Raw genomic sequence first — 27,373 nt, 5'->3', positions numbered from 1 at the left:
GGGAAAGAAAAGTACCAGCTGCACCAGCCATACTGCGGCTGCCAAAGCACACCTGGCCCCTTTTGCAGGCAACAGAGTGATCAGCCGTGCCACTTTTAATTGCTTCTCCCCACGTACAAACAAAAGCCCCTTCAAGAAGGAACCGGCTCTGTCCCTGCAGCCAGGCAGGACCGAGACACCTGGTGGGAGCTGCCTTCTTCCCTGCGCTCCGGCCCAGGAGCCTGCTCACAGCAGAGGAAAGCTGGCCTGGCTGGCCACCCCGCAGTGGTTGTCGGCGCCCTTCAGCAGGCGGATGTAGCCCTGCTCACCCCACACCTCCGACCAGCTGCAGGAAGAGACAAAGAATGAGCACATCTGTGTTCCCACGCAGGGAAAACTGGCCCTGTTTTCCCTGAGGGAGGGCAAGCAGAGAGAGAGGACAGGAGCACAGGAGAGTCCCGTGGGATGGGGACACTCCTGTCATGTCCCTCCCTGCCTGGCTCTGACCTCACGGAGGAGTCCCAGCAGGAGGGAAGGACGGGCCATGCCCGGGGCTGAAAGGGGCAGCAGGTCTGGGGGCACCTCCACCCCTACCTGTTCTTTAGGATCCAGTAGCTCACGTTCTTCCCGCCCTCCTGGCTGGTGCCATAGCCCACGGCTAACATCCCGTGGTTCACCTGCTGGCTGCAAAACATGCTGCTGAAGACACCTGGGAAGAGCAGAAATGGGGTGAGCCAGGGCTGGCCCCAAATGCTTAATTTCCAGGCAAAAGCAGCGTGGCTGATCCTATTCCCCTGGACTGGGCACCCTGGGTGTTACCCTATGGGACTCAGCTGCTCAGCAAGGTAACCCTGCCTCAGTTTACCCATCCACACTTTGCCAGGTGAAGAGGGAGATGGTACCTGACTTGTAGAAGTGGAAGAAGAAACCACTGGCATCCACTGCCACAGACACAGGACCCACAGTTGCCACTGCCTGCTCCAGCGCCGCCTCGCTGCCCTTGGCCACCAGCCAGATGGCAGAGCAGTTGGCCGCCCTGTCCTGGGGGTTGTATTTGCAGCTGGAGGTGTCCTGAGAGCGGGGAGAGAGGGACACCGGGGCTGGGACCCACTGGCACAGCTCTGCCTGTCCCCCCACTCTCCTGCCCACTGCCCCTTACCGTGGCCAGGTAGGGGTAGATGTGCTCCGAGTTCAAGCCGCCGTTCTCACGCACGTACTGGAAGGCGCGGGTCATGTAGCCGCCGTGGCAGCCGTTGTTGCCCAGCTTCCGAGAGCAGTCGATGAGGTTCTGCTCGCTCAGCACCACCAGCTTCCCCGTCTGGTTGAAGACGAGTCCCTCAAGGGCCCCCGTGGCACTGAATGCCCAGCACGACCCGCAGTGCCCCTGGGCGAGACGGGGGGTGTCACAGCATCACCCAAAAAGCTGATGGAGAGGGACACCGTGCCCCCACGGTGCTGCTCTCCAGCTCCTTGTCTGCAAAACTGCAGTGGTCAAAACTGTGGGAGCTGCTGCTCTGGGTTGCCCAGAGGATTTCTGGAGCTTTGGAGGATGCAGCCTCCTATTTCTGCTGCCATGGCCAGAGCCCCCCCCATGCCCACCTGGTTCTTCACAGGCGTCACGTAGCCCTTTGCCCGCCAGTCCACTTCTGCCGGCGTCTTCAGAGCTGCCGATGCCTGGAAGAGCAGCACCGGCTCCTCCTGCCGCGCCGGGGTGAAGCCGTTCAGGAGCTGGTTGAACTCCTCATCCGTCTGCGGGTTGCACGCGTGCGTGAGCGGGGCTGCAGCCCAGGGAGCAGCCCAACACCGGGGGCACCAGCACCCCTAGAGCAGGATGGGTGTCCCCAGACCCTGGCTCGAGCCCTGGGTGCCTCGAGGGGCCCCCAGTCCCTGGAGGAGGTGCCGAGCACAACTACCATGTCCCCGTAGTGGTTCATGGCCAGGCGGAACGTGTGCTGCCCCCGAGACTCCTCGCGGTTGTGCTGCTCGATGCGCCGCAGGTTCTTCTCCCAGACCTCCCTGCGGACAGCCTCAGCCTCCTGCCGAGGGACAGAGCAGCCACGGGTCAGGAACATCCCCCCCAGGAGCACCAGAGGGTGCGGACCCCTCCGGAGCTGGCCCTGGCACGTGCACCGAGGCTTGAGGAGAAGAGGGCCTGGCCCAGTGCCTCGTGCGGACCTACCCTCGTGTACTCCTTGGCGTAGAGGCTCTTCCAGCCTTCCCACGCCTCCTCCAAGGCAAGGTCCAGCGCCGCAGTGCAGCCCAGCAGGGCCAGCAGCAGCCCCAGCGGCACGGCCATGGTCCCTAACTGGGGGGAACGAGAGCAGGCTCGAGGTGGCCCAGGGCAGAGCCCCACGGTCACCCCATGGCTGGGGCCGGAGCCTGGAGCAGGACGAGTCTTTCCAAGCCTGGATTAAAGGTGAGGGGGAGGCAGAGAAATGCAAACAAAGCGGTTGAGCCAGGGGAAGACAAGAGGCACGTTTGTTCCTTTGGCTGGAGCAGTCTTCGCACGGACGCGCTGCTGTTTTGACAGGAGCTTTAGGAGGTCTTAGCTGTCCTTTTGGTGGTATTTAACTGTCCTTTTTAGGAGAGGAACGAACAGCTTTGCGAGAGACCAGAGCCCCTTCCTGCTCCCCAGATGACAGAGCAAGGCAAACGCAGACAAAAGGCAGCAAGAGGGGCAGAGATGAGCAGAGATGGCAGCACCAGCTCTGCTCTGGGGCCAGGCTGGAGCTGTCCCCACCCGCCACCACGCACCAAACCCCCTTCACCCACCTGAAAACTCTCTTTATTTGCAAAACCCCACTGATGCAGGGCTGCCCCGCTTTTCTCTGCTATCTGTCCCTTGCTTCCCCCCTTGCTACAGCAGCATCCGCCCGGTGCCCAGCTGTTAGCTGCACCGCCGGCACCGAGCACATCTCACTGCCTCTGCTAGGGGACTCAGCACCAAGCAGGATCAAGCCCCAGATGGAGCAGAGAAGGATTTGCTGCATGGGGATAGCTCCAGAACAAGGTCTGCCTGTTGGCTGGAGCGCTACAGAGCTCTGAGAACAACACGAGGACCAGGAAGATACCTGCAGTGCTTTCTGGTAAGAACCGCAGAAACCTTTCCCCAGGCCACAGCTATGGCAACCCCTTCGGCAGCCCCTTACTCTGGATGGCCCACGGCTCAGCCTCTGAGCTCCGAGCTGGAGCAGCGCTGGGACTCGATGCAAAACAGAAGAGCCCAGCGGAGCAGGAGCTGCGGCTGCTGGGTCGGGTTGAGGCTGTTTTCACTTGAAAGCCCACAGAAACCTGCTCCAGCCTCCGAGCAAGGGGCTTGAGCTGGAATCAGAGATAAGGGTGTTGGGTTTTTTTTTGCAGATGGGGAGGCAGAGGAGCAGCAGGGAGGAGCAGGGGCAGCACACTGCGAGGACTACACGGAGCCAGGCTGGGACCAGCAGCGAGCCCCGCTCCACACCGATGACTGAAGCCTTGCATCTGTCCCAGCTCGAAGGCGGCACGCTGGAAGCCCGCGTGCTTTGCCAAAATCCCTCGGCGAGGATTTTCCACTATCGGTTTACACCCTCCTTTTTTGCAACCGTACACACGCAGCCCTCCCCTGGCCCCCCGCCATCGCAGCCATTTGTCTTCCTCACGTCGCTGCCGTGCAGCCCGCGCCGCCTTTGATAGGCCCTGGTATTTCCGAGCAACTCCAGCAATCCTGCGGGCGCTGCTCCCCAGAGCCAGGCAGCACGCAGCAGGACCGCACGACCCTCGCAGCCAAGAGCCATCCCTGCCCGAGACACGTCTCCTAACCGAAGGAGCAGTTTCCACTGACGTAGCTTCGAAAGAACGAGAGGCAGCGTCGCACCTTCATTCCCCACCCTTTGGGAAGGGAGATGCTGGAAAGTTTTCCATTCGAGCATCTTTCACGGTGACAGTGGCTTTCTGAGCTAATTTTGTAGCGCAAGCAGTGTTTTTTTTTGTTTCAAAATAAGTCATCGAGAACATCTGCTCTCCTCCACATCCTATGCCTAAAAATAAAACCCCACATGTTGGATTTTCACAGAAGTGCCTCCCAACAAACTCTCATGCTTAGTTCTGCTGTTCTTGAGGAAGAGCAATGTTTGCCCGGCTTCCCCAGCATCCATTACAATGCCCTGTGCTTCCTGCGGCCGTTACCACTTGCTCTCACAGGAAATTAACTCAGCTTCGTGCTACAGCTGCAAATTTTCTATCCAAAAGAGATACCTTGAACCTGGCTTAACCACGCTTCACACTCCAATTACCTTTCTCACAGGACAGCTGGGTGAAGGCCTCCTACATCATTTGTGTTTCAATCCCCAGCAGAGCCTGTTACATATTGAAAAGCTCAAGATTGTGGTAGGTGATTTCCCAGTTAATGCCTCTCAGGATCTCAATACCCAGAAGAAGAAAAACATCTTTTTATGGCATCAAATAATCCTACAGCTTCAGAAGCAAGCTTGGAGGATCAAAGGAGCTGACAGATTTGTAAACTCTTCGAGACAAGAGCATTTTAAGAGTGCACTGCAGACATTTTAAGAACATTTGCTCTTTTGGGACAGGAAAAAGCACTTGAGATTAACACTGAAAAGAAGCAAGCCCTGCAAAGTAAAGCTTCTTACCATGCACTGGCACCCACCCGGCTCTAAAGAAGGCAGGGAGAAAGGGCAGCAACTTTTCTCTCTGCAAGGGAGATCGCAATCTTCTCTCAAGGAAGCTTCAGAGATGTGCAACTTCCTCCATTACCTCCCCTTCCGCCCCTGCAACCTCAAAGCTGCTAAAACACCACTGAAATGGGCCAATTATTTGGGTACAGGCATGAGAATGGGGCAATATGCTCACAGCCACGTTCAGCAAACAAAATCCTCCAGCTGTGAAATGCTTTGTATTTAAAGCTAAAGCCTCCAGCTTGCAACCTCAGGGCATTTAATAGCAGTTTAATTAACATCTGATCCCCATTTAGAAAGGAAAACAGCAAGGCCAGGCTTTGTGAGCTTTAAGCTCCACAGAAGGCGAGCATAGGCAGGCCCCAGCACCTGCAACAGGCAGCTCCGTGCCCGGGGCCCACGTGTGTCCTAGCGTGGGATCAGAGCTGCGAGCGCTTGGAAGTCAGGCCAGGCCACCTCCGAGCTGCAGAGCAGCTCCAGCCTCCCAAGAAGCCAGAGGGAGTCGGGGTGCTGGGCGAGGTGCCTACCTCCACAACCAAGGCTGGGATTTGCAAGCACAAGGTGTCTGACTCGCTCAAGATCATGCAGCGCCTTAATAGCGGAGCCAAGAACAGCCCAGGATTCCCAACTCTCCACCCTGCATCTTCAATTGCTAGATCGTTCTTCCCTCGAGGAACATCAGGGATTTAATATTCTCTCCACTGCTTGGCACAGAAACCAAACAGAGCACTTTGCTTTTACCACAGGCGCAGCTTTGGCCATCGTGAACCAGATGGCATTTCCTCCCAAGCCCTCTCCTGCCCTCCAAAAACAGGTACAGATGCCAGCCAGTGCCTCTCTTTCCAATATTTTAATGAGTCGCTACATCTTACACTCATAATTATAAAAGAATAAGAATCCATAAAAATATTTTCTTTTCATAATACGCACTTAAAATACTCCAGGGCAAGTCAACGTGGTTCATTTGGGTATTTTTTTTTCTTCTTTTTGCCCCTGGCAGAACCCTTGGCTTGAGGGGGGTATGTGCTCCCCTGAGGTGCAATTGCTCAATCCCCCCTCCCCAGAACTGCAGTTCCTGTTGACCAGGTAAATAAAAACCAGAAGAGAGCATTTGCTGAGTAGATGGGCAAGGGGAACAGTCACTGACCCGCAGAGAACTGAAGCACAGCCAATTTCAGTGCACATCTGAAAGCTCGGGGTATCAGGGAAGAAGAAGGTAGGACCAAGAGGCAGCACAGAGAACGGAAGGAGGAACGATTTGCATAAATATCATCCATCTTGCGTTGCAAAAACCCAAATGCTGCTGTGATCTCTGGAGAGATGATCTCTGGTTGTAGCCAGCTGCTTCAGCTGCCGTGCTACCTGTTGGCACAACTCTGGTTGTGAGCGGCCATTAGAGAAAGGCATGAAAGGACGTTGTTACCGACCCCAGCCACTTCCTCCATCTGCTCTGCAAAATTAAACAGAAAAAATAGAAAAGACTAGTGTTGCATGCTTCTGTAGAGCTCTTCATATCCCCAGGGCTCCATGTTGGTGCAGCAGGGCCAGGACACAGCAGCAGCGATCAGCTCCCCTGGGGCTTAACACTAGGTAGCTCTCTCTTCCCTCCCACTCCTGGCTTAAGGCAGCTTGCTGATTCAGCTCTTCCGTTTCCAACACAGGCACTGAGTTCTTGCAGGTGAGAGTACAGGAACTGCAGAGGTGCAGTGGAAGGGAAAAGGACCAGGGAGAGAGAGAGATGGACATAAACCTCAGCCTTGGGAGACAGACCACTGTCCGTTGATTCCCAGGATAGAGGGAGTAGCAGCAAAAAAAAGCATTAACAGCCAGGCTGGAGGAGAGGAACAGGATGAGCAGCTGAGCAGGGGCAGACCTCCAGCTTGGAAAGTGAAAGAAGGTGGCACTGTCCAAAGGGAAGGTGCTCTCCACCCTCCTCCCTCGTTCAGGGCGAGACACCCTGACATGGGCACTCAGCCATTTGTGCTCTGGGTTAGATGGCTGTCGAGGGAGGCAGGAGCGGCAGGGCACAGGAGGGGAAGGTGAGCTGTCAGTGTCCAGTTTGCAGAGGCTTGTGCTCTCAGAGGTATTCTTGTAGAAAGTGCAGCAGCGTGATTTCATAGTGCTCTCCTGACTCAGGGCACCGAATACTGTGTCTCTCATTGGGGTAGATCTGTGCAGAAGCAGAGACAGGACAATTAACCACGAGCAGCTCGTTCAGCACGGAGAAGCCTCCCTCACACCAGCCCTCTTCCATCAGGACAACAGGGTGCCAGGGGGGATTTAGAGCACCAGCCCACCTCCCTCATTGCACTGGCGTGTGCTGCCACCCCACTCGGTGACACAGCCACCTCTGCTGTCTCACATGGCTGGGACAGTTCCAGTGGAGAAGGAAAGTTCCAGGCCTGAGGGCAAGAGCCCTGTTTGCAAGTGCTTTCAGATACAGGCCACATCAGCCAGCAAGGAAGCAGCCACAGTGCCACCTCCCGGCCACCTCTTGGAGTCAAACAAGGCATTTACTATCGCCTATATTGCATCAATACGGGGAAGCATTTGCCTCCACCTTACTCCACTCCCAGGGCAGTGAGCAGAAAACGTTACGGATTTAACAGACCTTCCCGCTACGCTCTTGTTCCTCCTACCTGCAGCTGGTAAGGTTTTCCAGCCCGGATTAGCTGTGATACCAGAAAGTTGGTGTGGAAAAAGTGCACATTTTCATCCAAAAAGCCATGGAGGATCAGCAAACGATTTGGCCTGGAGATGGGAAAAAGAGATAGGATGAGAATCCAAGCAAAAAGCTCTGCAGCGGGTCTGAGCAAAGAGCTGCCAGCTGGCAACCCAAAACGGAGCAATGACCAGGCAGCAGTCAGAGGAGCGTAAGGCCACGGACGAGGTCTTTAACCCCTCCATGGTGAAGGGGGGCTGCGGGTACAACGCCTCAGCTTGCTGCAGGAGGCAGCACCAACCACGTGAGTTAAAATTAAACCAGATCAGAACCCATCCATTCTTTTTGTAGTCAGCCGAGGTGCAACTGGTAGCGGTTTTTTAGCAGATTGCACAACCCCACCGTACTCACTCGTTGGGAAGCTTTTCTACGTGTAATGCCACAGAGCCAGCCTCATAACCTTGCTGGTTGTTTTCTGGGATATCCATGTACCGCTCAGTATACCCGGTGTCATATGCCATCCAAACTGTGACAGGAGCACCTGCTATAGCAATCTGTCAAACAAATAGGTGGCAGGAGACAACTTTAATTATCAAGTGCTAAAGAGTTCAAGCACTTCAAGAGTTCCCTGTTTTCCTGATGAAGCAGGAAAAAAACAGAACTGTCCAGAGCCTGTCACACAGACCAGAATTCTTCCACAACAAACCCACAGAAGACCCAGACTCCTCCTCATGCTTTTTCTCTTATAATCAAAATCAGGCAAATTCCAGCATACCAGCACTAAAGGCTTCCCCCTTTTCAAGGAAGACATGTGGAACGATCCAGAAACTGTGCTGGGGACTTGGGAAGGGCATTAGGAATAGCGCATCAATTATCTGATCGGATGCTAGGCTAAGTCCTCCACTTTCAGTCACTGGGGCATGACCCCATCCCAGAGACCCCCTCCTCTTCAGGTCTCACAGCACAACCTGCAAGCAGAATGCAGGTCTGTAGGCAGCAGCTACAGGCAGGCAGGACTAAGGGACATTTTTACCTGTCCATCAAAATCATCAAGCAAATAAAAGCCAACACTAGATGGCAAGAGTTAGATAAACTAAGGAAACCAAGAGTCCCAAGATGACACCCCCCCGTGTCTAGACTCACCTTGAAGACGTTGGGTTTACAGATAAGCCCCATGAGGGAGAGAAAACCCCCGTATGACCAGCCATGTATGGCTACCCGACTCAAGTCGATGAACCCGTATTTTTCTGCTACATAATGTAAACCTTCCACCTGGTCCTCTATCTCCACCTGGCCCTACAAGGCAACAAGGAAGCTCAAGTTAGTGACTTTCTAAACCTAAAAACTTAAGGGACAGAAAAGGCATGAGCAACGCTCAAGCCATTCAGACATACAACCTTAGAAAGAACAAATGAGCAAAGATTCATTAAAAAAAAATACATTACCATTTGGTTTTTCAGGGCCCCTTCAAACTTGAGTCCTCGCTGGCATGAACCCCTTCCATCAATTACTACCACAGCATAGCCTAGAGACGCTAGTGTGTTTAGCCGTAAGTACTTGATTCCTTTGAAAGAGTTATTCACCAGCTGCACCTGCAAAAGGAAGTTAGAAAAGTTTCAGAGCCAAGCAGCTGCCTTCCGCTACCTTCCTCTGTCCGTCTCACTATGTTGGATCCTGAACTGGACAGCAGCCACTAACTGAGCTATCGCAGCCACACAAATCAAGACTATATGCTGGAAAAATCATCTGAGGTTTGAGGCAGAAGTCAGAAGAGACATTCAAAGTCCTGATCGTAAAGTCACAAAGTCATCTAGGTTGGAAAATACCTTCAAGATCATCCAGTCCAACCATAAACCTGATCTACTGAGTCCCATCACCAAACCATGTCTCTTAGTGCCATGTCCACACATCTCTTAAATACCTCCAGGGTTGGGAGGCAGCCCACTCCAATGCTCAGCCACCCTCTCTGTGAAGAAATTCCTCCTAATGTCCAGTCTAAACCTTCCCTGGTGGAACTTGAGGCTGTATCTTTGTGTCCTATCACCTGTCACCCAAGAAAAGAGTGGCACCATCTTCACTGCAAACTCCTTTCAGTGACCGAGCTACACAGAGCTCTGCCCTGGACAGCAATCCCATGGCCAACACCAGCAGTCAGCCACCTGGATTATTACCTGAGGGCCTCCATACACAAAGAGCACTGTGGGATGCTTCTTCCCAGGCTGGACATCATGAGGTTTGTACACCATTCCATAGAGCTCCACGTCTGACTGAGTGCGGAAGTGAAAGATCTCAGGTGGGATGTAATCCGGGGGACAACCTGCAGGAGGAAGTTCACACACAGTGCAGTAACTGACAGCAGGCTCTGCCTCCCACCTAGCCTGAAAAAGCTTATTCTGTTCAAACTTGACCCTAGTCAGGGCTCTTTCAATACCCAAACCATACCAAGACTTATCAATGCCTTTCAGAGGATCCTCCCACTGGGAAACAAACAGCCTCTGGGTGCCTGCATAGGGCAATAGGCCACATACGCAGTAAAAGGATCACCCACCAACACATCAGCTGAGAATCCTCAGACAAGGCATGCTGTGCCATAATAGCAAGATGTGGGAAGTTAAGAACATAGATGAGTCAAATGGAGAAAACACTTGCAGAAAAGGGTTAGGTACTGCTGTGAGTTGTGTCTAAGCCTTTAAAGGCTACAGCCTTGAAATGAGGTAGCCGTGACATCCCAGATACTTGCCACTCTTTGGACAAAGCACAAATAAAGAAACATCTAAAAACATAGTCAAATAATCCTGCACCACTGCTTTCACTCAAACCATGAAATAGTAACATCTTGAAAGCCCGTATACTGTTTCCTGGATGAGCAATCCACTAGAGATATCACCCCTACAAGATAATGCAATTCATTTCCCCATAAAATGAAGTTACGTCAGCCACTTCCTTCTCCATCACCTTTGCCTACCATTATATGGAAGAATATCACGGACATAACCCAGCATTGACACCTTCTACAGAACTTACTGGCTGCCTCCATCATGCTGGCCCAAAACTTGGGCTGCTTGTGGAGCGGGTCATCATCAGAGCCACTGAGCTTGTAGACATGCACACAAGGTGGAGTGCTCACGCTGCTGTAGTGGCTGATGAACATGTCAAAATTCTATAGAGGAGAGAGAGAGAAGAATTAAGGGAGCAAGGTCTTTCATTTCCCACATCCACTCTCCATGCAGTTCTCAGACAAAAGCTCCCACGTCTCAAGCAACCAAGACAAAGAAATGGTCAGTAAGCATTACTGGTCGTGACTCAATACGTTCCCTGTCAGTCAGGGGACAAGGGCACCTTGTATCTAAGAAAGAACAAACCTGGCTCATAGAGCAGCTGTGGGAGAAGCCTGGTGTGGTAAGCCGCACAATTTCTCCAGGAGACTCATAACTGACTACGTAGAGATGATGCTCCAGTGGGGTGTCCTTTGTGCCTTGGAAATACACCAGCTTCGTAGCCTCATTGACCCAGATCTAGGTGGAGAAGAGAGGGCTCAGTGACAGAATGATGACAACTACTGCTCCTTTACCACTTCAAACAGTCTGTCCCCAGGCAGAGCCAGCTTAAAACACAAACAGACCACGACAGACTGCTGCCAGCGTTAGGAACAGTACGCAGCGCCCATTTATACGACAGGCTTCAGACCACACGTGCAACACTGATGGGGAACTGCAAATACTCCACCAAAGTAATGAAAGGAGGTCACCCAGCTTTTCTGAGAAACTTACAGCATTTGCTTATTAAAGAGCTTAAAAAGCTGGGCCCTGTTCACTGTAGCTTAAACCAGAAGATTCTGTGCTTAGAAATGGTGTCTTCCCATAATAAGTCTGTGCTATAAAGATATATGGGTATTTTTTCCAGCAACTGTGATAATGAATTCCCATCTGTGGAAGGATCGGTCTAATAGCCCTAACAGTACCAGAATTCAAGTCACATTAGAATACATTTTTAACATAAAGCAGTTTCTAAAAACCACCTGGCTAGCCAGGAATAGAAATGACAGCTTTTAAATACTGCATTGATCCAGCAACAGTAACTGAACTGTTTTCCACCTTGCAGTTTCCAAATGCTGAAGCCCAAGTGCTATTTCTAGCTAACACACAGTTTGAAGAGCACTGTGGACAGCACAGGGAAGAAATACCCAACCCAATTGGCCAGGAAAGGCGGGCAGAGCCCTGTGGAGCAACAAATGCATCAAAATAATTGCTGCTAACACAATTTTAGCCATATCACACGAAGGGAAGAGCTGTGGCCAAAATCAACAGCATGTACAGTGAGAATCCACATGGGGAGGGACAGCAGGTTAATTGCAGATTGAGGAAAAGCAGCAGAAACCAAACATATGAAGCTGCAGGCCTTTTAAAAAGTGCGAAGTGGAAGTCCAGATTAATTGGAAATGAACAGACGAGGTCTTTATTTTGACAGAAATCACCTGGGAGCATTAAAGATCAGACTCAGAGTTAATTCCTGAAGCAAAATGGAACTAGGTTCTACAAGATTAATAAAAATTCCTTTCTGGCTATTCTGCAACCAATAACAGATACAGTTCCTTCATATTCTAAATTGCTTTATACTCCCCAGCTGCCTTCTTCCTAAAGGGATCAGCTGGAGACCAGGAGTTCATTCTAAGCACTAGGACATATTCCCAATTCACAAGTACTCATTGGGGTTAAAATGCTTCAAAGACAACAAGCCCAAGCCCAAGCCCCTCCACAAAATAGTTGTTACTGTTGAACCTCAGACTTGTGCCCTTTTTTTATGGCCTGACTCACTCATGGGATTTACTTAAGGAGCAATCTGAAGGCTGATTAAAAAGGCAATCAGTTCAATGTGCACTGGGCTACAGCACTTCTGGGGAAGGCCCAGGCAGCAATAAAAAAAGAAACAAAGTGGAGCTTAAGTAGTTCTAGCTGGTCCCAGGTGTACCAGAGGGCGTAAGCCAGGGCTGAGCAGACAATGCAGAACTGTAACACTGCAAGAAAAAATGAAAATAACCACTACCTTTGATCCATGCCTTGCCAGCACCTCCCATTCCCCACCAGTCAGAGCAATCTCTTCTTTTATAGGACATTTGAAATCATCTGAAAGAAAGGACATGAAAATAAATTATCATCTTCCCTAAAAGATAATACGAGCAAAGGGAGAACACAAAGCTGACGTGCTGGCAAAGTGCGGCTCTTACCCTCGTTATGGACATATGGCTGCACCCAGTCATAGCTGCCTTGCTTGAGGACTGCTGTGACTCTGTACAGGTGACAGAAACCTGTTTTGCATTCGTTGGCTCGGATAAAGCAGAGTTCTTCCTCCTCTCCCTCCGGTTGGATGAAAGGATAGAAGATATCATGAACCTGTCACACAAGGCAAAAGAGCCATGAGTGATTTCTATTGACACACCGACAATACAGCCAAAGGAGTCAGTGCTAAACTCCTGTGCTTTCACAGGAAAGGAGCTGGCACAGAGGAAAATATCTCAGATGAACTGCTAGGAGGAAAATGCCATTCCACACTTGGCCATTCTCACAAAAAGTTTGTGCCCATGTGGAAGACCGTGTGCTCTGGGCTCTTCATGCCTACCACAGGAAGCAGCACCAGTCACGCCTCTGAGCTAGACATCTCAGCTAAGTAAGTCCCACAAGGTGGTTGCTATTCCAACATCTTAGGAATGCCACACCATGAACTTAGGTCTCTTTGCCACATCAGCACCAAGATGCTTAATCTTAGAGACGGAAGTTTATTCTCTGTCCCATACGTCCACCACCTACCTAAATATGTTAAAACTCCACAGATTAGGCTCATGCCCCAAGAAGCCACTTAAACTTCTACTAAAATACCCCCGAGAGAATGGCACTGTTTTATGTCTAAGTGTCGGTGTCCAAAGTGCCCACGTTCACTGAGAATGCCAGCAAGAATTAAATGAACAATTCCAGCCGTGAGATGGCAGGATTCTCACCTCTTCCAATGCTGAGTGCACGATAGTTTCTCATGGTTTTATCAGACCCCCTAAACTAACACTAAATCTGGCAATACTGAGCAGCAAAGCAGTCTGCTGGAGCATGGACTAAAACCAGATAGGCAGCAAACACAAAAATGGTTAACTGTGGGGGAGGAAGGGGCTGCCTGTGCCCTCCTCCCAGCACCGAGCCTCTTACATTTATCCACACATCAGTGGTTTCTTCATAGATCACAAATGGCTGGACATTTTCTGGCACAGTTTTGGCAAGTTGAGCACGCTGCTCCTCATTTTCTGGGACCGGAATAAAGAGTGCTGGAGGCAAAAGGATAAGCTGCAGCCGCTGCTGAGGTCTGTCTAGGAACATAGCCCAGGCACTGGGGAAAGAAGGTGGAGGTAAATATCAGTACCACAGAATAGACGTCCCTTTGTAACACTCAGAACATGCAACCCTTTTTCCCCCCACTGGCAGAAAGGATTTGGGCATCTGAATGCAAAGCTTTTCTCATCATTGCTGCTTTCTAATCTCCTGGAAGCTTTGCCAACAAACACGTATTTGCCAGACATCTCTGGTATTTCACAGGGGTATCGTTCAGACAAGATGTCTGACAGATTTGCCAGAGTGTCTATTCCAAGGGACCAGTTAACAGAACCATGGCTCCAGAACGTAACTCTTCCTTGGACAGCCCCTCTGTCAGGAAGCACTATTTGTTTTCTAGCGAGTTCCTAAAGTGAAGAGAAGCTCAAGTAATTCATTTGTAGCTTCCCTGTTGCACACTGCACTAGCAGGGAAAGGCACAGACCTAAGACAACTGCCAAGTGAAGGAGTCGCTTCAGTCTCAGCCTTGTTCCTCTCCAAGGAGAGTCATTTGAAGTGGTGCTGCACTGCAGGCCTCTCAACATGACAGATGGCAAGCCACTGCTGCATAGTGCGGCTACCCCAAGGCCTGGAAGTGCATCAAGGGAAGTTTCATCATTAAGACAGACTTTCAAAAGAGCCAGTTACCCCTAGCACCTCAGCGACTGTGGATTTCATGAACTGATATATTCAGCACATTTAGATAAGCTCTGGTGCAGAACACAAGAGCCACCTATGGGATTGCCTTCTGTAAAGCTGTATGAATTTAGTTTCCAGAGCAGACAGTTATTAACGATGAGTTACAGAATGCAGTTTTCAGAGACAGTTAAGCCACCTTAACTTGATCTGGACAGAAACTAGTTAAGAGTAAAACAAGCTTTAGAGCTCTTAATTATTTTCCCTTAAAAATTTAAAGCCAACCAGACTGGTGGAATTCTGTAACTACTTCAGGCAAGGCTGGCCAGCACAAGACTATCACGTTGCATTTTGAGGCACAGCGAGCTATGGGAGTGCACTGGTCATAGAGCAGTCCCTTCTCCGTGTATGCATTGCACGAAGGACATTGCAGCACACAAACTGCCCGCTTTCCCATGATAATGATGGCATTGATCACGAACTGGACCAACAAACAACAACACGAGTGCTTAAAGTATGTTCTCACTTTCATCAGAAAGTGTTAAACATCTTCAACTCAAAATAATTCCCTAGGACTGCTTGCTTGTCATTTCCCTTTGTGGTTGTAGCTCTGCCTTAAAACCTACAGCTCATCACCCTGGCCCACAGCTGATTATTGCCCACTTGTAGGATGTTAAAACGTTGAAGAAGCCAAATTCTCTTGTGCCATTTATGACACTCATGGCTTTAAAAACAGGTCATGATTACATTACAAAACACGACGTATTGCATGGCTACAATACAACACAATCTTGAAGGCTTGAACAGTTCAGCCAGGGAAGCCATTGGGAGCATTAGTTTGGAAGAAAAACTTATGTACTATTTGCCATCTCGGGTCCATCCAGCACGGGCAATGTACTCCACAGTCGGGAACAATGCAGCAAATGGTTGCACCAGCTCCTTGTCCTGAGCGCACACGATCTGCAGCAAAAGGAAGGTTCAATATCAAATCAGACTGCTGCCAGACCTGCTCTTATGGAAGCTCAGTGGAATGGGAGAATAAGGAAGTTGTATCTATTGGTTTCAGAAAGGGCAAAGCCAGGAGAAGTAAACCTTTCTACAAATGGCAAGAAGAGAAAGGAAAACCAAGTTTTAAAGCACCACCAGTTTGGCATTCAGCCACAGAGAAGGATACAACCATGGAATGAAGCCCAGGATTAGATCCAGCTTCAACCCTCCAAGCTCTACTATCGACGGTGTGGACTATCAGGCTAACTCTACTTCTCACTTTCCTCTCCTCTCCCAGCTGCCTCTCGAACAGAACGATACTCTTATAAACACATTAGAGAATCAGGTGTTACAAGAGGATGAAAACAAATGCTAACACTATCTAGGTTTCCCTAGTGACCTTCTCTTAATTCTAAGGAGCTTCAGAAGCAGTCAACCCCCCTGAGCAATAACCCATCGTGCCACTTACCTTACCCTTGCTGTCTGTTTTAAATTCTGCCAGTTTTAACGTAATCTTGGGGTTTTTGCTGCCTGCAAAAAGGAGTGACAGAACACCAAGATGAGCTATAGTTATACCCAGTAGAGCTTCTAGATAAGAACGAAATCTGGTCCCTACTGAAATGGCTGTAAGCCAGTACACAAGTAAGAAATGATGAGTGCGAGCAAACACCGCTGTCATCACAAGAGGTATTTTGGGTATAGGAAAAAGTTTGCCTTCGCCTTGCCTACGTGGATGCATATGTTCTCAGGAGGAAGAAAGGATTCAAAATGTATTCCAGAACATGCCATCAGATACATTTTGTTTTCTCAACAATCCTTTCATCTAAGCTGAACTTTAAATCCCATTCCCTTCTGCAGTATGCTTTGGGCTCGGAGACTCAATTAGGCCTCAACATTTACAACCAGCTTCTAAATCCTGGTAAGGACTTAGATTAATCATGCAATGTTTATAGCACAAATTCCACTACTTCAGCCAGCAGGAGCCAAGAGTTGCATTAGCAGCCCCATGGTGCTTCACTTACCTGTCCTGGGGTACCGATAGGAGTCTGTTTTTCTCTCCTCCAAGGCAGGTGAAGGAACATGAATTATCTCCACCTCTGACTCATCTACTTCCTCGTACAAGATCCGCAGTGTTTTTAAATCCTCTGAACCTAGGAAAAGATACCAGGCATGTATGCTGCAGTGTTTTCCAACTGTTTCTGACTTGCCTGGAGCACTGGGGTGGTACGCTCCGGTGCAACAGCTTTGTACATCTCCTGTATAGCCACAGCTCCCAGTGACTACCTGAAAATGCTCCTCAGAGCATAATTATATCCCCTCAGTGTTTTGTTCCTCCTGGCAGCCTCTCCAGAAACAGATCAAACCAAGGCCAAAGGAAAGCCATGCTCAAAATATCATTCACAGCAGAGGCCAGCAGCAGTTGTAGTGTCAGAACTTGATAAGCAGAACTGACCTTCTGTGGAAGCTGTCGGACACCACCAATAGCCTGTGAACCGGTCAAACTCCTCCTGAATGACAAAAGTGGCTACACCAGCAGACTTGGGGTCATCCAGAACATTGGATAAGCCTGGGCAGGAAACAAAGAAGAGAGTGCATTTACACCTCCTTGGAAAAAGCTGATACAGAAGAATGTACTTGTAAGAAACAAGCCATGAAGGCACAAGCTTTTTCATCCCAAATTTCTGTCAGAATTTTCTTTTGAATCTGGCAAGAAGGACCAGTTACCTTTATGGCAATATGTCATTCGCTTCTCCTCTCCTGTCTCAATATTTGCTACCCACAGATCATTGTTATTAATAAATGAAAAGAAGGCAGGGTCAGCAGGGCAAATCTTGGGATCCATTCGTGGCCCTGTGCACTGAGTCTTGATCTCCAGAGGTTTCATCGGAGACACCTACAGAAACAGAAGCACAAACAGCTCTGTACCAAATCGTCTTCCAGCTTCACATTAAAAGACTTTAAGCCATGGATATAGTAGAGCCCACAAAACGAGGACAAATGTAGTCCTGACAGGACACGAGACACAACCGTAACCAGACACACATGCACAATAACCAAAAGCATTATGTCCATTTCAGATGCCATTCATAAAACCATTAACAGACTCACCATGAAACCATTCTTGCCCCCATCTCGACAATGGAAGAGGCTGTTGCTGGCCTGGAAGAGGAATAGGCCACTTTCACTGTGGAAATCGTAAGATGTTATACCAAAGACACCAAGTCGCTTGCGCTCTCTCAAGAGTTCTTCTTCTCTAGAATACATTCCATGATGAGGGGTTGCCTAGTATTGAAAGAAGAGAAAATCTGAAACAATCTGCAAGGAGAGCAACTTTCACAAAGGAAGAATGCTTTTAAACTGGCACCAGGTAGTCTACGAATGCCCTAAATAGAATTCACCAACCCAAAATAGTCAGCAGTCTTATCACACAGGTCCAAAACCACTGTACCCTAGGCTACAGGTGTGGCCCAAGAGGAATAAACCAACTGCAAGCCCCAAAGTTCCCTCTACACAAGAGATGAATTGCCAATCTATCATTTCTACAGATGGTACTTCAGCATGAACTGAGGACAGCTGCACTTGCTCTGCTTATGCAAATCAGATGTAACCAATTAACTTAATGACGCTATCTACAGCCCTTCACGAACAGTTTCCATGTCAGATACTGCACACAAAAGCTCTTCCAGGGATCTTGAATTACCCTGAAGGGGACTAGCAATCCAAATGGGGTCAAGACAGCTAAATTCTTTTCCAATAGGAACCTTTCCGGAATGGAAGGGAGACCAACACCCTCCGCTCCTTTGCTCATCAAAACCATTAGTGACAGAGGACACTACGATACCATAATCAGAAAGGGGAAAATTCACCCTTTCTGGTTCTCTTGCAATCCAGTACAGAGCAGAAGCAGCAGTTTAACTCAACTTTCCCAACTTCCTTAAAAGCAGAGTAGATAGCTTGCATTCCAGCAAGCACATTAATAAGCATCTTAAGAGCCCAGTTAAGGCACACGGAGGAAAGGTGCAGCGTCCTGATAGCTTGTAATTTGAGGCAGACCACATGCTAGCTTACAGAGACCTCTTTGCTAGCTCAGCCCTTTGCCTGCCACATCAGCTGCAGTTTCACACTCGCTGTCAGCTCCATGGCACACACAGGTGACTATTTTGTATTATGAAATAAAGCAATTATCAATACCACATTCCTACAAATACCAATCTGTGTCTTACAAACTGCTACGCTGTTCCTTCCACTGGTCAGCAGAGCAGCACTCACCAGACCAGCCCCACAACGTCAGCCAACCTTGCCGAGAACCATCAACCCAGACTCTTCACACTTCTACTTACCTGAAAGTGATCCAGCATCTGTTTCCATGACAAGAGTAGCAAGGCCTCCTTCCGTACCTTTTTGGGAATTTCTGAATAAAGAAGGGAATTCTCTCGGCTACCATATGGCATTCCTATTAAGGAGGACAAAAGCATCATCCCGTTTAAGATTAGTTAATCTTAATTAAAGCAGGCGAGCTGTGGGTGCCCCATCCCTGGCAGTGCCCAAGGCCAGGCTGGATGGGGCTAGGGGCAGCCTGGGCTGCTGGAGGGGTTGTGCCCATGGCTGGGGTGGGACGGGGTGGGCTTCGAGGTCCCTTCCAACCCAAACCAGTCTATGATTCCATAACAGAGGGGTTTGGTGAGTCCAGAGGCTTTACCAGCTGTCATTTCCAAGCAGTATTCCTTGACTGAACTGAGAACTATCTAACTATATTAGCTTTAAACAGAAACTTCTCTAGGCAAGATTTAATGCTAACCAACCTCTTCAGAGCTGGTTACATCCATTTTTCCTCTCTGGACTGTTCAACCCACGCCCTAGATCCACTCTGAAAAAACCACTCCCTGAATGGGTGACTCAACATTACTCTCCACATTTCTCAGCCAGAAATTCGCTACAGGGACCTCATTCAGGCCAACACACCAGGCTGCGAGAGGGAAAGAAAAAACTTGGAAGCTCTGGAGAGCCCATTCAGATGTACAACAGTGTTCTACATAGTCAAAAGACCTTGTCATTTTACATAAGCTTTTGATTATGGTCAAATCATATAAGCTACTGGCCTTCATCCAATTTCCAAAACAACCGAGAAAACATAGAATACCCTGAAACTGATTTTGGCAGTTTCAACAGAATCAAAGACCATGAACTTGCCCTCCTTGTTTGCTGTAGAGATTCCCCAGATCAGAATTTAACACAGGAAACATGCCCTGGTACTATCTGCTCTGCATGCGTTCTGGGCAGAACAGAAAGGTTTCTGAGCCTGTTCACCCAGCAGTGCAGTTACTTAAAATTAAAACTGAAATATTAATAAATGCTCAGGAAGCAAAGCAATATGTGAGCATATAGTCCTCAGAGATACAGAAACACCAAAGTGCTGAGCATGTGGTGTTTAATATAAGCAGCATCTGCCATGATACAACATAGGAGTCTACGGGGACAGCCCAGGAATGATTTAAGATGCCCAAACTGAACAAACTGCAGATAGGAACAAATTACTGTATATACACATTTGACACTCATGTGACTGTGACCTGGACTTCATTTCTCCTTATCATATTAGTACTTTCTACAGTGACCTCAGACTGACTACAGTCAATTAGCATCTTCAGGAAAAATATTGCCCTCCCCCTCAGAAGACATAACTTTGCTCTCCAGTGAAGAAAAGTATTCAGTCCCTACAGTAAAGTTCTGAAGAAGTCTTCATCCTACTCCAACATACAGCCACTAACAGCATTCAGATAAAATTTTGACAACGTTATCTATTGTTGGGACAGGAATAGCATGATGGTGTTAAATATGAACCACTGAAATGGTTCGGAGTATTTAACACACTGTGTGTGGCAGGCAACTCCAGACATGCTTGATACGGCAAGAAGAATCAGCACTTCCACTTCATAAGGAATGCCTGAGAAGGTGTACCTCAGTATGACCAGCAGGTACTGATCTCAAATGTTTGGTCAATGTGCTCTGTGCCCTGTACATTTTCTTTGGGAAGAAAACACTGAAAAGGCACTGGTGTAGCTTCTTTCCTAGTTCTGGCTGCTGTAGAACCCATGCAGAACGCTGACCAGCCAGTAGCTGCTCTGGTTGCCATTTTATACAACAGAGGAACATTAAAAATATACTGAATTAGCCACTCAAAACACCTTAATTCTTTAGTCCTCTAGATCAAAAACTGTATCAAAGTCAACTTGGCTTTGAAAAACATTCAGTTTTAAATTAAGTCTCGCTGTTCAGACTCAACAAGAAAAACATGCTAACTCTGGAAACTGCCCTTTACAGTGGCACTTGTGTAATGAGAACGTACGAGGGACTGTAACAAATCAAGTCTCTGACACACAGGAGCTGCTTAACGATGAAACGAATCAGTCCCTTGAATCCAGCATCCTACGTCCTACAGCGACCTACACTCAACAACCAAAAAAAAAAAATGAAAAAAGCAGGGTCACTTTAGGAAAGCAATCAGCTACATGGAGCTGTGCATTGGGCAATTTCTTTACTGGCCTTGTAAAGATCAGCTCGTGCCCCAAAGCATAACAAACCCTTTATAGCCTATAAAGCTTCCCACCTTCCTAACCACAAAATTATCCAGTTACTAAAATCCAACCACTCTGTCACTAATTACATTGTAGCTCCAACTCTAACAATGGACCTGTACAACACAATATTCTGCTGGCTTTCAATCCTACCGTAAGGAAGAAGATATTTCTCTACAAATACCAGTATTGGTCACTCCTACCAAGCTTTTTTCTTCTGCTTTCCAAAGCATTCTACCTACATACTGCTTAACAAAGCAGGGGGAAAACAAGTTGCTGCTGTGTGTCCCCCCAGAACACCTAGAACTTTTAATATACATTTAGTAATCCAAGAAACTGACAGTGAGTTTCTTGGGAAGTCAGCCTGGTTAACCCATCAAGTAAATCCCACTTCTCCTAAGTCACAGAGACACAAGAAAGTCCTGAAGTCGAGGAACATCCCTTCCCTTAGCCCATCACTGTACCGACCTGGGTTACCAAATGGACACTGCGTTCGTACCTCTGTCACTAGGTAGGCTGACTAGCCAACGCTTCCCTTTTTTTGCCAAGCAGCCTGCCTCCAAGCAGAAAGCCTGTAGTTAGAGCGCTCGTCTGGCACTGGAGAGCTCTCTGCTCAGTTCCAGGCTTTGCTATAGAATCGAGTGTGCAATCTTGAGCAATGTTACTTCATCCTAGTTCCCCTATCTCAATCAGAGACGCTTCCCATCCTTTTGCTCCCCTGTTTAGATTGGATGCTCTCCCATACCATATTCACGCCCAGTGTCTGGCATGCTGGCTTACCCAGGTAATAAAGACGATGAGAGTGCGGGCTGGACTCTTCTGTTTTCCGGACAAACTGGAAATCATGGGGAGCTTTGTTCACTATCATGCCCGAATACTTCCTGCTGCTGTGAATAATGTCACGCAGCCCATCCCAAGAATGCTTTTGCACCTGGAATTGGGAAGGCACATCCTCCATCTCGACCACTTCAGAGCTGTCTGATAGCGCGTCCACTGCAGTCATCTTCTCTTCCCCTTCAGAACTAGACAAAAAACTGAGGGAGGAGTTGAGGGAGAAAATTAAGCCATAAAATCATGCAGGCACACTTTGTTGCTTAGAGAAAGCTCTAAGCATGTAACAAACATAACAGAAAAGGCACTTCTTAAACTACAGACCTAGGATTCTATGACCCAAAGACTATGTTTTAAACATACATCACTGTATTGAAAGGAAAAGTCCATCTCCTATCTCATACCCAGTCCTGTAAGTGAAGATACTAAGCTCGAAAGACTCACTTCCAGAACTAGTTCTAGAAGTAAGCTGCTAAAGAATGTCCAAGAAGCAGATTGTGGTGAAGAAAACAATTCATCAGCTTGACTCGAAGAAAAACAACCCCAGGAATTTGGATGGGTAAATCATCAAAGCTATGTCCGATGGTAAAGGCATATAAACTTCTGTCCTGGAAGATCACACAAGTGAAGTCCCCTTCCTGCCCTGAAGGCAAGCCTGCTCAGGCTTAAACCTCTGTAGCATAGCATATATAGCATAAACCTCTAAGCATAGCAGCTCACTTACCTGAAGAGCTACTGCAGCCAAGAATGATGACAAAACAGGAAGAAACAGTGTAATTGACTTTGCTGGCTGCAAGAAGACAGCAGTAACAGACCCTTGTCATATCCTGCAAAATGTGGCATGCATTCCTCATACGTTTCCAACCTAGCAGTTATTGAATTAGAGTCTACCAAAAACGCCTCCACATGCAACTACAGCAAATGTTAATTTGAGGAGAGGTGGACTAGCTGACTTGCCCAAGGTCAATGATGTAATCTACTACAAAGCAGGAATGAGCCTAGGACTAGGGAAACCAGTTTTTATCATCCCATTTGAGAAGCTGGATTTCCCTGCACAGGAACATTGTAGTTGTTTTGGGGGCGTATCTGGAAGAACATTACAAAGAATTTCAGAAGAACTTCAGTTTACTGCAGAAAACAGGGCTAGAGAAGTTTGCTCCATGGAGACAGAATTGCTACCTTTGACACATCATTGAGATGGCAAACCAGTGACTAAGGATAATACCAGAAAAAAGGCCTCGTTCTCAGCAGCCTCAAGATTTACATTTTTCAAAAGAGGTATTTCTTGAACGCTGCTTGTCATCTGGGACAGCTGCCTGCATTCTGACAGGAGAGCAGCTTCTGAGATGTAGCTGTCATACTTAAGTACTAAGCAGGGATTACACATGAACCAAACCTTGAAGACTTCAGCCTCAGGAAGATGCACAAGTTCTTTCCCAGTGGATAAAATCAGGGAAAAGGAGAATGGTTATTTTTATCACCACAAGAAAACACTCACTCATGCCCATTTTATGCCATGAGTATTTTTTGAGAACCGAGTGCTCCTAGAGGATTCCCAACCAGCTTACACATTCTAACAAACTTTCTAAAAGGAAGTTCTCACCCAGTTTGGCACTTCAGCCAATTACCGAAGGAGATGAGGAAACCTAAACCAAAGTACATCTTGACTTCCTTGAACTACAGGCACACAGCACGAGGGCTGTAGTCCTCTTTTCAAATTGTTAAGTCACTAAATTGTACAAAATATGTGGATAATAATGGAACAACAGGAAAAAGCTCCTGAAATAAGTCTGGAGGTACTCCTGGTACCTACTGCGCAGAAGTAAAAAAAAACTAAACAACCCACAACTTGAAAATGAATAAAGAATTTTCCAATCAAAGTCAGGCAGGAAGCCCAAAACCACAAAAGAGAACGTGACGGGATGTTCTGAGACTGTGAGAGTGTCTACAGCCTCAAATCTATCTGCTGACTCTATATCCAGGGTTTCCATTACAGCAACTCAAATCACATCTGAAGGGAGAAGCGTTGCCTATCAAAAACACATGACAAGACCGCGAAAACCCATCGGCTGGGTACGATTCTCTCAACTCAATCCCAGTGCAGGTCAAGTCAGTCGATCAAAATAATCTGGCTTTGGCTCCAGATACTTGACCCCGAGGTCACTCCCTCCCAGCTGGTGAAACCTTCTCACTCAGACGGCTTGCCTACTCACGAGGGAAAGCTGCACTTTTAAGGTCTCCAAACAGTCAGCTCCTGCTCACTGCATAAATGTAACGCTGGTCACTGCCCCAAACCGAACAGGAGGTCAGGATCCCTTCCAAACTCTCTTTCCATGATTTTATGATTCACTGGGGAAGTGAAAGGCACAGCTTTTGGCTTGGTATTATTATAGTCTTGGTGATTTTTGAAGTAAAACAGTGGGATAAGAAAAGTATCCATCCTCACCTGTAACCTGTAGGCAAAGTTACGTGGAAGTGATGGAAAATGCCACTATGACAGCTGGAGCGCTGCAGAGTCTCACAGAACTTAGGTCCTGACGCAACACAGGATAAAATGAAAATCCAATTGCTTCAACCATTGCTACAGCCATCTCTTGGCTGAAATACAACAAGTATTTGGCAGTACCGCGCATGTTGTAGTACGAGGAGTAACTTATCTAATTGCAATTGCAGAGTGAATTTGGGGATGAAATTATTCAGAGAGGATTTTGACCAAGACACTGATTCTAACAACCTTATTCTTAAACACTCTCAGAGCTTCCACACCAACACAGCACACACGAGATTTACACCTCCCTGGAAGACCGTCCTTCGCAGTCCTCAAGCTGAGGCAATAATTTGGATGATTCCTGATGCTGCAGAAGCACTGCCAACCCCACTTCCCAGAGCATCCAGCTATCCCTCGGGTGTCTCCAAGCTCACTCACCCTGTTTATTCCGCCGTGCCTGGCGAGGTTGGATGCATCAGGCATACAACCACCAGCTGCTCTTTCGGGGGCAGCACATTAGCGTGAGGACATCAAGCAAGTGCAGGTAGGACAGCAGGGGACATCCGGACAGGGAAAAAAATGTAAGACTTGGTATTGGAAGCCCGTGAAACAAATTAACTTCCTGAGTCACTTCCTGACCCCCAGATCCTGAGACAGAGCTCCCCAGGCAAAATCATATCCATGGGATTTTTCAGAAGCCTCATTTACTCCAAGAGGAGCGTATTGGTGTGTCGCACACGACACAGGGTGAAGAAAAGCCCCCGGGAGTAACTGGGAAACTCACCTTCTCCAACTTCCTGCAGTCTCGTTTTCCAGACGAACCCTCTTTATCTTCTGCATTAACTACTCAGCAAGCTGGGCAGGACAGGAAACTAGGAAGGAAGATGAAAAAAAGCAAACTTCATATAGCTGCAGTTTCCCCCGTCATAGGATTCCAGCCGTATAAAAGCATCCTCTGTAGGTCATATACCCAACTGAGTGCAGAGGCACAACCAAAGTCCTTGCTTTGTGCTTTGCCGCTCAAATCCGTTCCGCCAGCACACGCTGGACACTAACAACCCGGAGAGAACTGGGGGATTTCTTCACCTGAACAACGAGAATCAGTGGACGGTAGGGCCTGCCTCTTTCCTTCCTATAAAATTCTTCTTACAATCTGAGAAAGCTCAATCGCAGCCCTTTCACGCCTCTCCCCAAATCCTGAAACTTGAAGCAGCGAGTACTAAGAATACAGAAAACAGAAGCGTGATCCACGCACTTACTCACAAGAGTCAAACAAAGGCCACCACCAGGAGCCAGGCAGAGGGGCAGCAGCTCCTCTGCTGCCAGCATCCCAGTCCCACCTGGGGTACGAAAACCCCAAGCCACGCTGCTTCCCTCTGCCTTCAGCCTGATGCCACGGAAGGAATCTGGCTCACCTCACAAGCCCATTTTCTAAGACAGCACTACCTTCACCACCTCTGCGCCCAAGCTCACTGAAGTACACGGATCTTTGTCTCTTCAGGAGAGCTCTGAATCACGGACACACCCGAGACCCGTCCCTGTCTTCTGCTGAGGCCCCGGTCTGCCCAAACAGCCCCGTCTCCAACACGACCACGCTCACGGAGCATCGGAGGAAACCAAGCGTCGCAAAAAAAGCATCAGCGGCGAAGTTCCTAAACTGCAGAGGAGAACAAAGAGGGGCTGAGGAACGGCATCCGATAATTTAAGGGCAATCTTCGATGCGAGCACAAATGGCCCCGGGAGCAGTGCCGAGGAATGCTGAGTAACCCGGGCTGATCGCACAGCTGACCCCGCTTCGAGCAGGGGCTTGGAGACAGTTCCCGAAGTCCCTTTTAATCTCAATTATTCTGAGATTTGAATGATTCAGGGGAACACCTCATCCTGCCCACCACAGGTCACACATTTCACTGAGAAAAGGAACAATAACGTCCTCCGACGCTAAGCCCACAGAAAAGAGACCGAACAGAACAGGCGTGAGAGCTCAGAAACCGGCGTGAATCATGCCAAGGAGACCCTGAGGGGGCTGCAGGTGCCTTCGGGATGAGCCACGGCCCCGCAGCCACCCTGCAGCCCCTACAAACGTGGCCCTGTCACGGCTGGAAGCGTTCAGCACTCCTTCTCCTAAAAGGAGAAAGCACCTGGGGGTGGAATAAATCGGGGAGGGGGACACAACAGGACAGACGGGGACAAGGTTTGGGAAGGGCTGCCAGCAGCTGGAGCCCGGTGGGCTCGGGGCAGGAGACGCTGACAGCTCCTGGTCCTCTGGGGGTAAGTAAGAAGGGGAAGGGGAAGGATCGGTGCCCACCCTGCCCACGGGCGGCGAGGGGAGAGCACCCCCTGGGTACAGGGCAGGCTCCTGGGGGGGGAACACCCCCATCACCCCCCCCTTCCTGGAGGGAATCCTTTGGAGGGTATTGGGGGCAGGTTGGCGTGGGGACACAAGTCATGGACATCAGGGGAGGGTGTAAGGCACGGGGGGGGGTAAATGGACACCCCCCCGGGGCAGAAAAACAACCCCAAGCTCCTCAGGGACCCCCTGCATGGAAGGGGGGTGGGGCGGGGCAAAGTCCCACCGTTGGGGTAAGGGGAGCTGGGACCCAGAGCCTCGGGGGGGGGGGGAGGGGGGGGCAAGTTATTGGGGGAGGAGAGGGGCAAGTTATTGGGGGGGGCAAATTATTGGGGGGGAGACAAATTATGGGGATGGGGGCAAGTTATGGGGGAACGGGGGGGGGTGTAAGCCATGGGGGGGCAGACGGACACCCCAACCCCCCCAGGTCAAGCTCTCCCCCACAGGGGCGCGGCCTCCGCGCCCGCCCCCCCCCCCCGGCCGAACCCTGCCCCTACCGGAGGCCTGCTGGGGGCAGAGGCCGGGGCTGAGGGGGGTGAGGCCGCCCCCCCCGTTAACCCCACCCCCACCCCCCGGTACTCACCCCGGGGCTCGGCGACCTCCCCCTGGCGGCGGGGACTTGGGGGGGGAGGGGGGGGAGAGGCGGCGGCTCCGTCAGTCCCGGTCCATGTCCCGGCCACGGGGCAGCCCCGGAAGCGGGGCGGGGAGAGGGGGAAGGGGCCGGGGGGGGGCCCGGGGGGGGGGCGGGCGGGCGGCGGCCTCCGCTGCGCGACCTTTGGCCCGGCGGCGGAAGTGAGCCCCGCGCGCGCGCGTGTGCGTAGGGCGGGGGCGCGGCGGGAGCGCGCGT

The 27,373-nt window shown here is 49.5% G+C and overlaps 2 protein-coding genes across 8 annotated transcripts; both read right to left on the bottom strand.

Annotated features, from left to right (window-relative positions):
- Positions 1-225: 225 nt before the first annotated feature.
- Positions 226-2,275, bottom strand: LOC118258770 (procathepsin L-like). Its single transcript, XM_035567764.1, has 7 exons — positions 2,159-2,275; positions 1,893-2,015; positions 1,579-1,728; positions 1,139-1,363; positions 882-1,050; positions 574-688; positions 226-325 (listed from the first exon to the last, which is right to left on the bottom strand). The coding sequence occupies exons 1-7, from the start codon at positions 2,273-2,275 to the stop codon at positions 226-228; spliced, it is 999 nt and encodes a 332-aa protein (XP_035423657.1).
- A 3,205-nt stretch (positions 2,276-5,480) lies between these two features.
- Positions 5,481-27,336, bottom strand: DPP9 (dipeptidyl peptidase 9). 7 transcript variants are annotated; one of them, XM_050715637.1, is made up of 22 exons: positions 27,110-27,211; positions 24,964-25,051; positions 21,792-21,894; positions 21,641-21,695; positions 18,626-18,738; positions 17,394-17,567; positions 17,010-17,178; positions 16,738-16,851; positions 16,307-16,435; positions 15,754-15,815; positions 15,157-15,257; positions 13,503-13,680; positions 12,536-12,701; positions 12,355-12,434; positions 10,674-10,826; positions 10,336-10,471; positions 9,483-9,628; positions 8,757-8,903; positions 8,455-8,607; positions 7,723-7,865; positions 7,289-7,400; positions 5,484-6,819 (listed from the first exon to the last, which is right to left on the bottom strand). In XM_050715637.1, the coding sequence occupies exons 2-22, from the start codon at positions 25,017-25,019 to the stop codon at positions 6,727-6,729; spliced, it is 2,583 nt and encodes an 860-aa protein (XP_050571594.1). In that variant the 5' UTR covers positions 25,020-25,051; positions 27,110-27,211; the 3' UTR covers positions 5,484-6,726. The 7 variants fall into 7 exon arrangements, with proteins under 7 accessions (XP_050571593.1, XP_035423622.1, XP_050571594.1 ...); XM_035567734.2 differs by lacking the exon at positions 27,110-27,211 and adding an exon at positions 25,443-25,655; XM_050715636.1 differs by having other exon boundaries at positions 5,481-6,819; positions 21,641-21,894; positions 27,110-27,336.
- Between the last annotated feature and the right edge of the window lie 37 nt (positions 27,337-27,373).

The sequence above is a fragment of the Cygnus atratus genome, chromosome 26 (assembly GCF_013377495.2).
Source record: "Cygnus atratus isolate AKBS03 ecotype Queensland, Australia chromosome 26, CAtr_DNAZoo_HiC_assembly, whole genome shotgun sequence".
Lineage (NCBI taxonomy): Eukaryota > Metazoa > Chordata > Aves > Anseriformes > Anatidae > Cygnus > Cygnus atratus.
The sequence above is the reverse complement of the archived record's forward strand: the minus strand, read 5'-3'. Positions and strand labels throughout refer to the sequence as shown.

What these genes read in the sequence shown, in the direction of transcription:
- LOC118258770 (XM_035567764.1), bottom strand. Translation starts at nt 2,275, where the DNA reads ATGGCCGTGCCGCTGGGGCTGCTGCTGGCCCTGCTGGGCTGCACTGCG. An exon ending in TGAACCACTACGGGGACATG is followed by an intron (nt 1,729 to 1,892) that starts GTAGTTGTGCTC and finishes TGCAACCCGCAG; the next exon opens with ACGGATGAGGAGTTCAACCA. An exon ending in TCTACCCCTACCTGGCCACG is followed by an intron (nt 1,051 to 1,138) that starts GTAAGGGGCAGT and finishes CCCCGCTCTCAG; the next exon opens with GACACCTCCAGCTGCAAATA.
- DPP9 (XM_050715636.1), bottom strand. Translation starts at nt 25,019, where the DNA reads ATGCAGAAGATAAAGAGGGTTCGTCTGGAAAACGAGACTGCAGGAAGT. An exon ending in ACAGCTGCTCTATGAGCCAG is followed by an intron (nt 10,472 to 10,673) that starts GTTTGTTCTTTC and finishes TCTCCTCTATAG; the next exon opens with AATTTTGACATGTTCATCAG. An exon ending in TTGTGTATGGAGGCCCTCAG is followed by an intron (nt 8,904 to 9,482) that starts GTAATAATCCAG and finishes TTCCTTTTGCAG; the next exon opens with GTGCAGCTGGTGAATAACTC.